General features: G+C 50.0%; 1 protein-coding gene across 2 annotated transcripts in view; it reads left to right on the top strand.

Annotated features, from left to right (window-relative positions):
• Positions 1 to 17,225, top strand: part of ADCY1 (adenylate cyclase 1) — a gene marked incomplete at its 5' end in the record, with an annotated part of 131,093 nt that overhangs the window by 103,744 nt on the left and 10,124 nt on the right. Inside the window, 5 exons of one of the 2 annotated variants that reach the window (XM_082400198.1) lie at positions 4,535 to 4,651; positions 5,438 to 5,584; positions 6,206 to 6,304; positions 11,737 to 11,851; positions 14,208 to 14,332. In XM_082400198.1, the coding sequence (XP_082256324.1) occupies positions 4,535 to 4,651; positions 5,438 to 5,584; positions 6,206 to 6,304; positions 11,737 to 11,851; positions 14,208 to 14,332 (603 nt within the window). Of the gene's footprint in view, positions 1 to 4,534; positions 4,652 to 5,437; positions 5,585 to 6,186; positions 6,305 to 11,736; positions 11,852 to 14,207; positions 14,333 to 17,225 lie in introns of those variants that run through there. The other variant, XM_082400199.1, reaches the window with a different exon arrangement.

Here is a 17,225-nt window from a genome sequence, read left to right as displayed (position 1 = left end):
TTCATTCCTCTGTGCAGATCCAGGCTTCTGTCTGCTGTCATCTTCCTTCTGCCTGAAGGACCCGCTTTAATGTTTCTTGCAAGTCTGTTGGTGATGAATTCTTTCAGTTCTTGCGTGTCTGAAAAACTCTTCATTTTTGCCTTTGTGGTTGAAAGATACTTTTGCTGGGTATAGGATTCTGAGTTGATGATCTTTTTTTCTTTTCAGTGCGTTAAAGATGTTCCGCCACCTTTTGTCTGGCATTGCTTTTAACGATGAGTCTGCTATCATCTTTATCTCTGTTCCTCTGACCCCACCTCCCCTCGTGTTTCACCCTCTTGACAGTGGGTTGGGGGCTTCTCTGGATGCCTGTGCCCCGTGTGGCCTGACCAGCCTGGTCCACCCTGAATCTCCACACTTGTCCCCTCTGCAGGGCAGCCGCTGTCTATGGAGACAAGCACCATCATTGATCACCTGACCAGCTGATGCAGTTGTTGATGCACATGTCTCACAGAGTGCCTTTTCCTCAAGTGAGACTAAATTGTCAAAGGGAGGCAACTAGGAATGATTCAGTTCAGGAGTTAGAGATGAAGTCCTTCTCACCTGGGGACTGATGACCCTCTGTCTCAGCTGCTCTGTGTGCTTTGGAAAGGTCCTTTCCCTCTCTGTGCTTCCCCAGGAGGAGGTGGTTCTCAGAGCCTGGGCGTCCCAAAGAGGGGTGTGTGTACCCCAGAAGGCAAGTGAGATAGCACAGTGGGGTTTTGGAAGAAGACATCATGATGGTTAGTTTATGTGTGAACTTGGCTGGATCACGAGGTGCCTAGTTACTTGGCCAAAGGTTTTTCTGCGTGTGTCTGGGAGGGGATCTCTAGATGAGATTAGCATTTGAATCTGGATTCAGTAGAGCAGATTCCCCCTCCTAATGTGGTGGGCCTCATCCAATCCATTGAGGGAGGCCTGAATAGAACAGAAAGGTGGAGGAGGGGAGAACTGGAGCCCCTCTCACCTGACTGCACGGTCTGGGACATCGTCTCTGCCCTCAGCACCCTTGGTTCTCAGACCTTCAGGAGTTACACCACCAGGTCTTCTGGGTCTCCAGTTTGCAGACAGCAGGTGGTGGGACTTCTCAGCCTCCATAATCATGAAAGCCAACTCCTCATCGTAAATCTCTTCCTACATATCTATATCTGCCCTATTGTTTCTGTTTCTCTGGGGAACACTGTGTAACAACATCAGAAGTTCTATTTATAGTGAGCGAATCTGAAAATTAAGAAACATGCTTTCCTCGTTGAAGAATGAGCTGGCTGGGGTGATCTCACTCTGGCCAGATGTCACTTCTAGGACACAGGCAGAGACCTCACTGCCCAGGCATAGCGAGGCCGGTGCCACCCTCACTCAATTGCTCATTTTTAGTGAGCTGTCCTTAACTCCAGCCGCTGGGTCAGCGTCTGCTGGTTTGGCTGGTTAGACCGAAAGCTTCACAGCGCCTCATAGGGGTCACACCGAGGGTCACAGGGCACAGCGGCTCACCGGTCATCTGCGGGGAGTTGTCAGGTTGTGCTATTTTTTTGTTTTGCTCAGTTCTGTTTACCTAAAGATAGTGCTCCCAGGCTGGATGCCCTCCTGAGATGCCATGTAGCTGTCTGTAAGATGTCCCCTGGTAATTAATTTCTGAAAGGTAAGCTCCCATAATCTGTCCTATAGAGTCAGGGGTCAGATTTTTGACATGTGAGAAGGAACATGCTTTTTTAATTTAATTTTTTAATTTTTAATTTTTTGGTTGAAGTGTAGTTGATTTACCATGTTGTATTAGTTTCAGGTTGGTTATCTATTTTCTATATAGTACTGTGTATATGTTAATCCCAAACTCCTGATTTATCCCCCCTCCTCTTCCCCTTTGATAACTAAGGAAACTATGCTGTAGAGAAAACATTTTGAAAATGGATGTTGGGTGTGTCTCTGTCGTGTGATTTTGTTGACAGGAATAATGTATATCACCCACAGCTCTTTCTTACCAATACTTCCTGGCTGGTTGGAAAGTCTTACAAAAAGAGAACTTCAGTGGATGCTCATCTTATTTGTGAAAAATATAACAATCCAACTTCTTCTGCTTAGTTTGTAAGAAGATAGACATTTATCGGTCAAATTTCAACAAAAACCTTCACATCCGTGGATGGATTAAAAAATAGTTGATTATTTAGAAAGAGAGCTAATCTGATAGCCCATAAATCTAAGTTAACTGTAAATAAATTGAAATAAACCGAAATGAGAACGAAAGCTTTTCAACACACAAAGTGATCAATCAAAATTTTTTAAAAAGTTGAAACATATTCAGTTACACTGCATTCATTAAAATACTGTTAACATCAATATTTTGGAGAGAGCAAAATTTTTTGTGCCATTGATAAACTTCTAAAAACCTGCTATTTAAAAAATATTATTTACTTTCTCTTTATCTCATCTTTCAAAAAACTTTCTTTTGTGTGTCAGTGCACATGTGTTAACAGGAAATTAGTTATACGTGTCTTAGGAGAGGTTCCCGTTTCCCTTGTGAGGCTTCTCTTCCCCACACGGCTGTGTCTGCTGATTCCCATCTCAGCCCCCGTCCACAGCCACACCCCTGTCTGCAGGGTCCATGCTTGTCTGAGCCGGATCCTGGGGCTCCTGGGCTCCTTCTCCTGTCCTCACCGGTGGCATGTCTACCCGCTTTAAGGAGCAGGCTGAAACCTGTCGTGCATCAGCCTCGTTGATAACTAAGGGCTCCTGTGGACCACACATCTTGTTTTCCTAGAAAACGCCCTAGAGGAGGCCTGGGACTCCTGGCTGGGCCCCCTTCCTCCTGGCAGCTGTGGCCTGAGGCCTCCTCACATCCACCTTTGGGGGTCTCACATGCTTGCTTTTAACTGGTGGAATCACTGCATGAAATCCAGCAGCGTGTAGCCGACCACTTCAACTGTTACTATAATAACAACACCAAAAATAGGTGGCACTCTTCAAGGCTTATGAGCTAGCACGCGCCCTCCTAACCCCTTGATAAGTAGGAATGGTGCCTCTATGAATGGGCGTTTCATTTTATGACGAGGTGCTTGGAGCTCGGTACCCGGCCACTTGAACCAGGGTGCGCTGCCCTCCATGGTGTGGGTTTTGGTGGCGGCCGCAGGCCATCAACACGGCATGACTGTGACGTTGTCACTGCATTCAAGAGCTTGTTGCCCCTGTAATGCTGATGTAACGTCCCCCCAGTTGAGCTCCTTCCCTGGCTACGACCAGGTGCCAGGTGTGGAAGCGGGGGACAGTGACCGACAGTGATCCTGGTGGCCTCCACTTCTGAGGGCTGGCACCTGACCTTAGGCTGCCCTCGGCACTTTGCCAGCATCGCCTCTTGAGCCCTCATGGCAGCCAGTGAGGGGCCATCACCACTGGTTGCATTAGTCTCTCCGGGCCCTGGAGCTAAGAGGCCAGCCAGCTGGGACCCGTACCGCACCTGCCACCTTCTCTGCCGCGTCCCCCAGTCGGACCCGCCGGCTTCTACCCTCTGCTCCACTGGGTCTGCCCCCCCCGGCCCCTGCAGCTTTCTGCTTGTCTTAATGCCCAGAGACATGTGAGTCCTGCTGAAAGCCAAGAGATTCTAGAGGACATAGGAGCTTAGGGAGGGTCCACCGCTGGCGTCGGGCATTCCCAGTGAGCCCGGCAGTGCTCTGGGGGCACATCGGAGGCTGCTGGAGGCCTGGTGTGTCCTGGGAGTGGGCACGTGCCCCGCAGAGGGCTGCTTCAGGCCTCTGGTCCCCAGAAGATGGCTGGGGGTAGACCCTGGAAATTGGGGCTAAGCCCCTCATTGTCTGTCCTTTGAAAGTTCCAGCTGATCCGGGTGGTGACTAGTCCAGAATTGCGTGGATCCTCTGGGCCCCTAATGTGGATCTAGTCACTACCTGGAGGAGGGGGCGTGGAGATGAGCCTGGTGTAGACCATTGGCATACTTGGCATTTAGCTTGGATATTAGAAAGAAGCATGTGTTAAAGGTGTAATAATTCAGAACTGTCATTAAAGAGGGTAAGGCAGACGTTATTCAGGAGCGTTGCGTCGGGTGTAGGGACCACTGCAGTGGAGGAGAGAGAGAGAAGGCTCAACCCAAAATAGAGGGTGGGCAAGTGGGGCTTTATAGCCAAGGGGCAGGGTGGGGGGCGGTGGATGCAAAACTACCAAAGGAGGCATCCGGGGTGAGGGGGCTTCCGGCTAAACTGACCTAACAGGATTCCTGCTGAGAGCAGGCCAAGGCGATCCGACGTCACCTGGTGGGGCTCGGAGATGAGGAACGCGATCAGATATCTGGGGTGATCGGATGTCAAGGATGGGGTGTCCGGTTAAACTGACGAAGCAGGGCTCTTGCTCAAACTGGACGATGCAGAGATGACCGTGGAAGCCCCGACGTCAGGGCCCATTTGGGAAGAGCGTCCAGAGTCTGGTCCAGGAGAGAATCTTGTCGCGTGGCGGGTAGTCGAACGAGCAGGGAAGCACGAATGGGCGGGCCAGTGGCTAACGGAGGACCGCTCCCCAGGCGGAGGAGGAGCGGGACGACATGGAGAGGGTGAAGCTGGACAACAAGAGGATCCTCTTCAACCTCCTGCCGGCCCACGTCGCCCAGCACTTCCTCATGTCCAACCCCCGCAACATGGTGAGCGCCGAGGCGGAGAGGCCCCTCTGGCCACCCCAAGGGCAGGGTGGGGACTAGGCCCTCTGAGGCCCCTGGGCCATGGGGGTGGCAGGTGCCCAGAGCTAGCGTGCCCTCCCCTTTGATGCTGGGAGAGAGCATAGCATCCGCTGTCCCCACAAGGAAGGCGAGTGGGCTTCAGTAAACCGCACACGAGGTGGGGAAGCGCCGGTTCAAGGCCAGCACGTCCTGGGTGGCCCCCTAGAAACTGCCTCACCCACCCGTAGGGCTGGCGGTTCACTCCCTTCTCTGTGCTCAGAGCTGTCTCTGTCTGGGTTGCTCAGAACGTCCTAGTGGCCACGACCTACTGCAGTAAAGCTCTGGAACCACCCAGACAGCACAGAGCAGGGCTTACAAAAGCCGACTCAGAAATAAAGAGGCTCAGACTGGGTTTTTAGATCCTAAAGGCACAAACCCCCAGGCATAGCTTGACCAGCGTTGGCCTGAAATAGCTCCAGGGCTCATGTTTTCATCCCGCTGGGCTGGGGGCTTCCAGAGCTGGTTGTTTTCTCAGAACAGTGCATCCTTGCCTGGTGCCTCCCCCGCTTGCTGGGGGCTCTGCACCCCCCTGTGAGCTGAGTTACCTTGTGTCGGCCTGGATCCTCCGAGCCCCCTCCTCGTGTGGCGCGGGGTGCCAGCGGGTCCTGGCAGCCACGCCTCAGGACTGGTCCGCGGGGCCTGCGCCCAGCGCCAGCCCTGAATGCTGCTCTGGCTGCCTCTTCAGCACCTGACCCAACCTTTGACCCCCAGGACCTGTACTACCAGTCGTACTCGCAGGTGGGGGTCATGTTCGCCTCCATCCCCAACTTCAACGACTTCTACATCGAGCTGGATGGCAACAACATGGGGGTGGAGTGTCTGCGCCTCCTGAACGAGATCATCGCCGACTTCGACGAGGTAAGGGCCGCCCCACAGTCCTGACCCCCTTGGGCCTGGGCTGTCGTTGTGCCCCTCCTCCAACCGAGTCCTGAATTGTGTCCGTCGATGTAGCACGTGCTCTGTGGATGGCGTGGGGCCAGGGGGAGCACGTGCCTTTTGTCTCCTTGGGAATCCCAACCAACCGTGACAGTTGAGGAAGGAAATTTGCCTTAGGATGGGGAGGGCGGGTGCTGGCATCTGTGCCCTGCCTTGTGAATGTCGAGCTCAGGTGGGCGGCCTCACCTGCAGGTTGGGGGGGCAGGCACCTCTGCACCCTCCAAAGCCAGGCTTCCAGTCTGGGCCAGTCCTGCTTCCCTCACTGGGGCCCGTCTGCCCCCTGGGTGGTTGTGAGCTCAGCTGCTGGAGGAGGGGGGATGTATTCTGTATGGTTGCTCCTTGGCGCCTCTTTTAAGCGCCTTTGCTGGAGCCCCTGAGGCCTGCGTCTCTGAGTTCAGCCCCAGAACCTGTCTCATGCCTACATGAAGAAGACATGTTGCTTTCCAGAATGTGCCTGTCTGCGGTTGCTCCTGGCGGCTGTACGCCGCCGTGACTTTTATAAGATGTTATGTAACGTTTAACAGTTTTGTGTTTCAAACAAAGCTCATGGACAAAGATTTTTACAAGGACCTGGAGAAGATCAAGACCATCGGGAGCACCTACATGGCTGCTGTGGGGCTGGCGCCCACGGCCGGGGCCAAGGTGAGTGCAGGCTGACAGGTGTGCCCTGCTCAGGGACTGGGTCCCGGCTCTGCCCGCAGCTGCCCGGGGACCGCGGGCAGGCTCCCCACTGCGGGCCTCAGTGTGCCCTGGGCGTTGGATTAGGGCAGCAGCCTGCAGGCTGTCTCGCCAGTGGCCGGTTCTCTGCAGTCACAACCTTCTGTGGAAGGTCAACACGGAAGGCCGGGCACAAGAACTTCCCCCAGCCCTGCCCCCTCCCTCCCACCCTGGCCCCATCCTGGCAGCCTGGCACCACTGAGTGTTCCCCTTTCCCAGTTCAGGATTGCGAATAAAGTCCTCAGGTTGCCCCTATAAAAAAGGCAGAAAAAGAGAGGAACATGTAAAAAAAAAAAAGAAGTGTCATGAATAGAAAGCAGGTATACATATGGTAGATGCTAATCTAACCATATCAATAATCACCTTAAATGTGAATGGTCTAAATACACCAAGTAAAAAACAGAAACTAACAGAGTGGCTAAAAAGCAAGACCCAACTAGGTTTTCTGCAAGAAACACACTTTATTTTTTTTTATTTTTTTATTTTTTTTTAAACATCTTTATTGGAGTATAATTGCTTTACAATGGTGTGTTAGTTTCTGCTTTATAACAAAGTGAATCAGTTATACATATACATATGTTCCCATATCTCTTCCCTCTTGCATCTCCCTCCCTCCCACCTTCCCTATCCCACCCCTCTAGGTGGTCGCAAAGCACCGAGCTGATCTCCCTGTGCTATGCGGCTGCTTCCCACTAGCTATCTATTTTACATTTGGTAGTGTATATATGTCCATGCCACTCTCTCACCCTGTCACATCTTACCCTTCCCTCTCCCCATATCCTCAAGTCCATTCTCTAGTAGGTCTGTGTCTTTATTCCCGTCTTGCCACTAGGTTCTTCATGACCTTTTTTTTTTTCCCCCTTAGATTCCATATATATGTGTTAGCATACTGTATTTGTTTTTCTCTTTCTGACTTACTTCACTCTGTATGACAGACTCTAACTCCATCCACCTCATTACAAATACCTCCATTTCGTTTCTTTTTATGGCTGAGTAATATTCCATTGTATATATGTGCCACATCTTCTTCATCCATTCATCCGATGATGGACACTTAGGTTGCTTCCATGTCCTGTCTATTGTAAATAGAGCTGCAATGAACATTGTGGTACATGACTCTTTTTGAATTATGGTTTTCTCAGGGTATATGCCCAGTAGTGGGATTGCTGGGTCATATGGTAGTTCTATTTTTAGTTTTTTAAGGAACCTCCATACTGTTCTCCATAGTGGCTGTATCAATTTACATTCCCACCAACAGTGCAAGAGGGTTCCCTTTTCTCCACACCCTCTCCAGCATTTATTGTTTCTAGATTTTTTGATGAAGAAACACACTTTAAATGTAAAGTCACAGATACATTAAAAATAAAAGGATGTAGAAAGAGATACCATGCTAGCACTGTTAAAAGCTCAAGTAGCTATCTTAATTTCAGACAAAGCAAATTACAGATCAAGGAAAATTATCAGGGATGAAGAGGTACATTACAAAGTGATAAAGGAGTTAATTCTCCAAGAATACATAACAATCTTTGATATTTATGCACTTAACAACAGGGGGCGAAAACCGATAGAACCGCAAGGAGAAATAGATGAATCCACTATTTTTGTTGGAGACTTCAGTGCCCTGCTGTCAGTAATCGGTAAATCCAGTTGGCTGGAAATCTGTAAAGAGAGCTGAACTGAACATCATCATCAATCACCTGGATGTAATTAGCATCTATAGACTACTTCATCCAACGACAGCAGAATATACTTCTTTTGAAGCGCACATGGGACATTTACCAAGATAGACCCCATTCTGGGCCATAAAACACAGCTTAATAAATTTAAAATAATTGCAATAATATAAACTGTATTCTTAGACTAGAGCAGAATTAAAGTAGAAATCTATTGCTAGGAGATAATTGGAAAATTCCAAAATATTTGGAGATGAAGCAGTACATTTCTAAGTGATACAAAGGACAAATAAAAAAAAAAGAGAAATCTCAAGAGAAGTTGAAAAATATTTTGAACTAAATGAAAATAAAAATATAACATCGAAATTTGTGGGGTGCAGGAAAAGCAGTGCTTAGAGAGAAATTTGTGTCATTGAATTCATACATTAGAAAAGAAGGCCAATCCAAAATCAATAATCTAAGCTTCCACCTTAGAAAAGTAGAGAAAGTAGAGCAGTATAAACCTAAAGCAACAGAATAAAAGAAATAATAAAAATCAGAGCACAAATCAATGAAATCAAAGACAAGAAATCAAAGAAAATCAATGAAACCAAAAGTTGGCTCTTTAAAAAGATCAATAAAATTGATCATCTCTAGCCATGCTAACCAAGAAAAAGGGAGAAGACACAAATTACTAATATTAGAAACAAAAGAGGGGCCATTTCCACTGAACCAATGGACATTTAAAAGATGTTAAAGTATATTGTGGACAACCCTGTGGTGCTACACTGGAGGTCCTGGCCAGTCCAATAAGGGAAGAAAAGTAAATAGAGTTATGAATTGCAAAAGTAGGAACAAAACCATCATTCTCAAATTGCTTGCATGTTTAGAATATACAGTGCTAAAATGTTTACATATAAACTGATAGAATTTTTAAGTGACTTTACCAAACTTGCTGGATATAAAATCAACATAGAAATTTCTATTTTATCTCTGTATCTTAACTACAGACAATTATAAAATCAAACATTTTAAAAGTTACTATTTCCAACTAGTATAAAAGTATAACTATATGCCCACAAATTTGGTAACTTAGGTGAAATGGACCAATTCTTTGAAAGACACAATCTGCTAAAACTCACATAAGAAAAATAGATAATCTGGGTAAGTCTATATCTATTTTAAAACTTGAACCAGTAATTAATAACCTTCCAAAACAGAAAGCACTGGGCCCAGTGCTTATTTAGATCAAAGATCTAAATAAGTCAAGAATTGCTCCATATTTCTGCATAGGAAAACTCAGTATCATTAAGATGTCAGATTCCCACTTGATCTGTAGATTTAATGCAGTCCTGATAAAAAGTGCAGCAGGTTATTATGTGATATTGACCAACTGATCCTAAGTTTACATGGAAAGACAAAAGACTGAGGGTAGTCAACACAATGTAGCAGAAGCAGGACAAAGTTAGGACTGACACCACCAGACATCAAGACTCGCTATAGAGCTGCAGTAATCAATACAGTATGGTTTTGGCAAAAGGGGGGTAGTCAAATAAACCAGTGGAACAGAATAGAGAGCCCAGAAATAGATCCACATAAATATAGTCAACTGATCTTGGACAAATGGAGCAAAGATAGTCTTCAACAAATGGTGCTAGAAAAATTGAATATCTGTCTATCTAAATTATATTTTTTAAATGAATCTAGACACAGACCTTACACTGTTCACAAAAATTAACTCAAAATGTATCACAGGCCTAAATGTGATATGCAACACTATAAAACATCTGGAAGATAACATAGGAGAAAATCTAGGTAACCTTGGGTTTGGTGATGAGTTTTTACGTACAGTACCAAAAGCATGATCCGTGAAAGAAAACACTGTTAGATTGGACTTAATTAAAATTTTAAAATTCTACTTGTGGAAAATACTGTAATGAAAAGACAGTCCATACACTTGGAGAAAATCTTTGCAAACCACCTATCTGATAAAGGCTTTGTACCCAAAATATACAAAGAACTCTTAAAATTAAGAAGACAAATAGCCCAATCAAAAAGTGTTCCATCAAAAGATGGGAACAGACACTTTACCAAAGAAGATATACAGATGGCAAATAAGCATATGACAAGATGCTCCCTATCCTATGTCATCAGGGAAGTGCAAATTAAAACAACGAGATACAATTTCACACTCATTAGAGTGGCCAAAATCCAGAACACGGACACTACCACATGCTGTGAGGACGTGGAGCCGTAGGAACTCTCACTCATTGCTGGAGGGAATGCAAAATGGTGCAGCCACTTTGGAAGACAGTTTGAGTTCTTACAGAACTAAATATGCTCTTACCATATGATCCAGCAGTCACTCTCCTTGTTATTTATCCAGAAGAGTTGAAAACTTACGTCCACACAAAAACCTGCCCAAGGATGTTCATAGCAGATTTATTCATAATCATAAACCTTGAAAGCAACCAGGGTGTCCTTCAACAGGTGAATGAATAAATAAACTGTAATACATCCATACAATGGAATATTATTTAGCACTAAAAAGAAATGAGCTATCAAACCGTGAAAAGACATGGAGGAACCTTAAATGCATATCATTAAGTGAAAGAAGCCAATCTAGAAAAGCTACATACTGTGTGATTCCAACTATATGATATTCTGGAAAAGGCAAAACTATGGAGACAGTAAATAATAGTTTCCAGGGTTTGAGGGAATAGGTGGGGATTTAGAGGACGGTGAAACTATTCTGTATTCTACTACAATTATGGATACATGAAATTCTGCATTTTTTAAAACCCATAAAACACACAGCACATAGAGTGAACCCTAGTGTAAACTGTGGACTTTAGTTAATAATAATGAATCAATGTAGGTTCATTCAATGGTAACAAATATACCATACCCTAAAGCAAGATGTTAATAAATAGGGGAAACTCTGTATGTGTGTGGGGTGGTAGGGGGGTAGTATATGGGAACTCTCTACACTTATCTGCTCAATTTACCTGTAAACCTAAAACTGTTCTAAAAAAAAATTGTCAGTTAATTTTTTTTAAAAGAAGCATTAGTTCCCCAACTTTGAGGACTATGAAAATATTCCTAAAAAAAGAAAAGCAAGTAACCTTGATATCATTAGAAAAAGAAAAAAATTTACAGTTGTTTTTTCACAAAAGAGAGGATCTTTCAACATAACACAATGAAAGAGATGGTCTCAGTGTGAGGAAGGGGGGCTGGAACTGCTCTCTGCTGTGTGAGCATTGACTCAGACCCACTCTGCTCTCCTTGCTTTGCTTGCTTCCGGTGGGCCGGTGGCAGCATTGTCTGAGCAGTGGGACATCTGGTCTCCCACCACAGGGCTCCCCCCGCCCCCATTCCTGAGGAAGGGCTCTGCCTGGGCTCAGATGGCCTCAGTCTCTGCCCTCAGGAGCTGGGAGCCTTGGGCAATAATGTTCCTCCTCTGTTTCAGTCTCTTACCTGTACAACGGGGTGATAAACACACACTAGGGCAGCTGTACGGTGCCACCCCGCCAGCCCCAGGCCCAGCCAGCGGCGCTGCTGCATTGTTGACGGGGGGATCAAGTCCCTGATCCTGTGAGGGGTACAGGCTGGTCCGCCCACCCCCGCAGGTCACTGGCTGAGTGTCCCTGGCCCCTCTGCCCTTGCACCCGTCAAATGTAATAACCTGTGTCTGCTCACGTCCAGGCTAAGAAGTCCATCTCCTCCCACCTCAGCACATTGGCAGATTTTGCCATCGAGATGTTCGACGTCCTGGATGAGATCAACTACCAGTCTTACAACGACTTCGTGCTCCGTGTTGGTACGTGGCTGCGAGCTGTCCCATCGTTCGGGCCAGCTCACCGTTCCTGCACTGGCCCCGGGAGCTGGTGGCCTGGGCTGTCCCCCAGGAGCAGGGGTCATTGGTCCAGGCTCCCTTGTCTCACAGGAAGGAGGATGGCACCACCCAGAGGACTGAATGGGACGCAGGGACAGCTGGGTCCACCTCAGAGCTGGTTATCAGTGACTCAGGACCTGGAAGAGTCATTGTGCAGCTTAGGAAACGCAGGAGAAATCTTGATTGTCTTAGAGACTCTCAGATACACCTCTGAGTCCACACTTAGTTGGAGGAAGGTGCCCCTGTCAGCAGGCTGGAAACACTGGGGCCGAGGCTGTGCAGAAGCCCAGGGTGCAGGCTCAGGCTGGGTCTTTTGTCCTCCTGGGCTCCCTTGCCTTGCCTGTGAGTGAGGAGGGGAACCACCCCGGGTCTAAGCGCCTCTCTAGCTCTTAGCAAACTTGTAGGGTTTCTTTTTTTCAGTCTTAAATTCACTTTTTTTCTGGGAATATAGGTTTACCAGAAAAAATTGTATTAGTCAAGGATATAGTTAAATGAGACATGTCTTTCTTTCTCTCTCTCTCTGCCTGTCTTCCTTTCTTTCCTCCTTCCTTCTTTCTTTCCTTCTTCCTTCCTTTCTTTCTTTCTTTCTTTCTTTCTTTCTTTCTTTCTTTCTTTCTTTCTTTTCTTTCTTTCTTTCTTTCTTTCTCTCCTTCCTTCCATCCCTCCCTCCCTCCCTCCCTCCTTCCTTCCTTTGTTTCTTTCCTTCCTTCCTTCCTTCTTTCTTCCTTTCTTTCTTTCTTTCTTTCTTTCTTTTCTTTCTTTCTTTCTTTCTTTCTTTCTCTCCTTCCTTCCATCCCTCCCTCCCTCCCTCCCTCCTTTCTTTCTTTCTTTCTTTCTTTCTTTCTTTCTTTCTTTCTCTCCTTCCTTCCTTCCATCCATCCCTCCCTCCCTCCTTTCTTCCTTCCTTCCTTCCTTCTTTCCCTCTCTCTCTCTCTCTTTCTTTCTTTCCCTCCCTCCCTCCCTTTCTCTCTCTCTTTCCTTTCCTTTTTATCCCTCCCTCTCTCTCTCTCTTTCTTTCTTTCCCCTTCCTTCCTTCCTTCCTTCCTTCCTTCCTTCCTTCCTTCCTCCTTCTCTCCCTCCCTCCCTCCTTTCTCCCCCCCCCATTACCTATTAGTCCACGATATAGTTAAACTGGACATTTGTGGTTGTTTTACAATTCAAATGTCTAGTGGCCTTAAAGAACAGAACTTAGAGCTGGGCTTGAGCATGAGGGGTGGTAGCCACCAGAGTGGGTAGAGTTCTGATGTGCTTAAACACAGTGCTGCCTTAGCCCTGGTGCCCGGCCCCAGGGACGTGCTGGAGGTGGGGGCAGGGCACCCTCTGCACCTCACTCCCGGGGTCCGGTTCTCCTCTGGGGCCGCGGGCTTGGATTAATAGACGTAAGGGCCCATCAGGGAAATTCTGTTTCTTACTCTCCTACTGAGGACCCACAGGCCAGTCGCAGCTCTGTGCCCGGATGGCCGGTCACACAGGAGGCTGCATCCTGGCTCAGTCTCGTCCACATGGACTGGGGCATCCGGGGTGGTAGCAGGGGTTCCCCAGGTCCCACCACCCATCTGGAAGTGGCCCCTTTGGGGCTCCTCTGGGTTCCCACATCCACCTAGCCTGAGGCTCCCAGCTTAGCCCATCCAGTTCCACCCCTACCTCCTCCCAGAGACGCCAGCACCCACTGCCCCGGCTTTGGCGGGTTGACTAGGCCAGCATCTGAAACGTGATTAACGCACTTGGCTAAGCTCAGGAAAATTGACGCAGAGTACTGAGTCGGAAGGTGTGCTGTGGTGTCAGCCCAGGCTGCAGGGGCGACTGGGGGCACTTGGGCCTGTGTCACTGTCCAGGCCAGCTGGACCCTGCGCCACATAAAGACAAGGGCGCCTCCAGTCTCCTTCAGAGCGCCCTGCAAATACTTAGTTCTGGGCCCGACACCCAGAAGAGCCGAGGGATCCCATCCAGGGAACCAGTCGAGCTGCTGTCCTTTCCGGAAGAGGGAGCTGGGGGCGGAGGGACACACGGTGGCCCACAGACTGAACGGTCAGCCTTCTGAGCAGCAAGACTCGGCATGGGGTCGCCGTTCCAGGACATGGGACTTTTTCCCGGGCTCAGGACTGCTTCCTGACGGTGTGGCGTGCAAGCGGAGCCTGGGAGCTGCCTCTCTGCGACGCTGTGGGGTCCCTGCTTTGGGGAGGGGCGTTGCACTGGGTGACCCCAGGAATCCGTGACCTCACAAGGGCTGCTCCTCCCCTCGGAGGCCTCCCCACTGACGCCCCGCGCGGCTGTTCTCCAGGCATCAACGTCGGCCCTGTGGTGGCTGGAGTGATCGGGGCTCGCAGGCCGCAGTACGACATCTGGGGAAATACGGTCAACGTGGCCAGTCGGATGGACAGCACCGGCGTCCAGGGCAGAATCCAGGTCAGTTCACTCGGACGTCCCCAAGGCACAGGTGCCCATCCTGCCTGCAGGAGGCTGAGGTGGAAGGGGCAATGGTCGGGCGGGGGCAGCCGCCCAGCCCCGCAGCCCGCGTCCTCCCGTCCCGGTCTGCCTCTTCTGGGTAGGGGCACCGAGCCGCGTGGCTCAGTGTGTCTGCAGCCTTGGAGGCTGGCCTCTGTGTGGCCAGGCGCAGAGATGGGGACGGTGAGTGGTGGCTCACTAGAAGGGAAGGGGCTGCCTCACCGTTTGAAGGGCAGGTGCTGTGGGGCCCCCTGACCTGAGAACCTGAGGCTGTCCACTTGGGACGCGAAGCAGGTGCTCTGGCCCCGGCTGGCACTGAAGGTGTAGGAGACAGTGGCCCCTGCGCGTCGTGTTATGTGGCCGTGTGGTTCCGCTCTCGGGATTTCCCTTGGGACAAACATGCAAGCGTGGGTCACACGGAGGGAAGGAGCCTGTCCCCCGTGTGTGGCTTCGGTTGGCCTCTGGGGGCCCGGATGGATGGGGCAGAGGACGCAGCGCCGGGTGAATAGGGCCACTGCCCTCCTGCTGTGGCCTGGCCCTGAGGCAACCACCACCCGGCAGCCAGTTGGCACTGGTCCTTTACTTGTTCAGAGAGTCTCCCTCGGTCCTCCGTAGACCCTGCGAGACATGTGCATTCACCCCAGCTTTTGAGAGGGGCACTGGGGTGCGGCCCCTGCAGGATGCGGTTCCAGTGAGAAGGTTGCCCGCCTGGGGCTCTCTCGCGTCATACCTGTTCAGTTCCCGGGGCCCCCGCCTGCATTCATCGGGCGCTAACCCTCGGACAGGTACCTTGGTGGGTCCTTTGGATCCGTCAGCTTGAAAGACAGGCACCAGCATCTTCCTGGAGCTCTCCTCCTGCTCAGGACACAGGCGGGATCTGCACGCAGCATCTCTGCACCTCCGCATTCTTTCCCTTACGCTTCTCTTACGGTGGTGAAATACCCATAACGTAAAGCGGGCCATCTTAGCTGATCTTAAGTGCACGGCTCAGGGGCGTTACGTGCGTCCCAGGACACCGTGTTCCGTTTCTAAGAGGATCTTTCACCTATGCTTCTCGCAGCCTTCCCCAGGCGCTGGTCATGCCCCAGGGGACACCTGGCGGGAGCCCCCTCCGCTCTCCAGCCTGGCTCCTGTCCAGTGCCGACATCACATCTCTAAGTTTGTAGAATCTGATCTGGGTCGGCCACCCCTCTGCTCAGAACCGTCCCTGCTCCCTCCGGCCTCCTGTGAGGGCTGTTTGCCATGGCAGGGACTCCGGCACGCCATCCAGCCTCTGCCGGCTGCTGCGCTGCCCGGCGATATCTGTGTCTGGACTCCCGCAGGGCAAAGTCCCTCGGCCCGGACCTCCTGGAGGACCCGCGTCACAGGAGGTCTTAGCAGACCAGGCCCCTCTCCTCCCGCCCTTCGGCTCGGATGTCAGCACCCCATGCGCTTGGGACAGGGCAGGACAAAAGCAGGGCCCCGATGACGTTTGTCAACCTGGGTAAGACCTGCAGTCCCTCCATCTGGAGGCCCACGTGACCTGGCCTGGCCACTTGGCCACCCCCTTGGCCGAAGGCTCTTCCCCTCCAGCCCATCGTGCTCGTCTTCCCAGTTTAAAGTGAGAAACACTTATACTCCACTGTTGTATGGTTCTTGTAGGGGTTCTTGGTCACAGCCCAGGAGAGATCCCTTCCCTTTGCCAGCCCAGCTTAAACCTTTGGTTCTTTTGAAGAAGTGAACAAGAGACTCATATATTAATGATAAAGGTTTGCAAAGAGGTGTCTTACTTTTTCCTGAGGATAATATCTAATCAGATATCACCTGCCCAAATTCTCATTCCTTAGTCCTCAGCTGGGAGCCTTCTTTCTTCTGTGTCAAAATTCCTAAAAAGGAGACCCCTCCTCACGCCTGCTGTCCCAGGAGAGGCAGACAAGAGAGTTCTGAGCAGACTAAAGTCCCCGGGGCATCCCAGGGCCCCGTTTTCCAAGGAGTACAGCGGCCAAGAGAAGGTTGACCGTGACGATACCCAGGTTCCACCTTGGCCGTCAACTTGAGGACCAAGCAGGTGCTTCCCGGGAAGTGTCTCCGTGGGAGCCCAGCACTCTGTCTCAGGCAGAGTGGGGTCGGTGTGGCTGCAGGGTGGGTCCCCCCCACTGCTGGCCAGGCCTCACGGGGAACTCTAGAGAGAGTTCCCAGCCCGCCTCTCCAGAGACACAGGGATTCTCCCGCAGGTGGCTGAGAATCAGACTTCACAGGGGACTCCCTCTCGGCCTCTTGGGGACCTCGTGTCTCTGAGCCCCTGACCTGGACCCTTTCTGGGCCCCCCACGGTGACATCCTACACCACCCTGATTCACAGCCTGGGACTTCCTGGCTCGAATGTCAAGGCTGAGAGATGCACAGGGGCGGTGCAGCCCGAGCTCCCACGCGGCCCGGAAGGACACCCAGGCCCGAGCCCACCTGTCTTCAGACCTCGGCTTTACTGCATGTGCTGGTGGGTCATCTTTACCTCCAGCATTTCTTTGTGCAATGATCTGGATATTTTGTTACCTCTCATTCTTCATAAGACAAGAGAATACAGTGAAAGGAAAGAGCTCACCTTAAGGATAAGACTCAGAGATTTTTGTCAATATGTATCTTGGGGCTCAAGCTGGACATCAGGGTTCTAGGAAGGCCAGATCTCTTTGAACAGATGGATTGTGGGTTGGTTCAATCATGAAAGGAAAGAGCAAAATGGAGCCTTTTATCACAGTAGCAAGCCTCTGAGATCACCTTGTGTCTCAGAGGCCACATCTGAGTGGTGACCTTTGTGACAGTGGCATCTCCCCTGTGTAACCGGCCAGTCTGTGGCTCAATTCCACGAAGGACTTTGG

The sequence above is a fragment of the Balaenoptera borealis genome (genome assembly GCF_965194805.1).
Source record: "Balaenoptera borealis genome assembly, chromosome: 7".
Classification (NCBI taxonomy): Eukaryota; Metazoa; Chordata; class Mammalia; order Artiodactyla; family Balaenopteridae; genus Balaenoptera; species Balaenoptera borealis.
The sequence above is the reverse complement of the archived record's forward strand: the minus strand, read 5'-3'. Positions and strand labels throughout refer to the sequence as shown.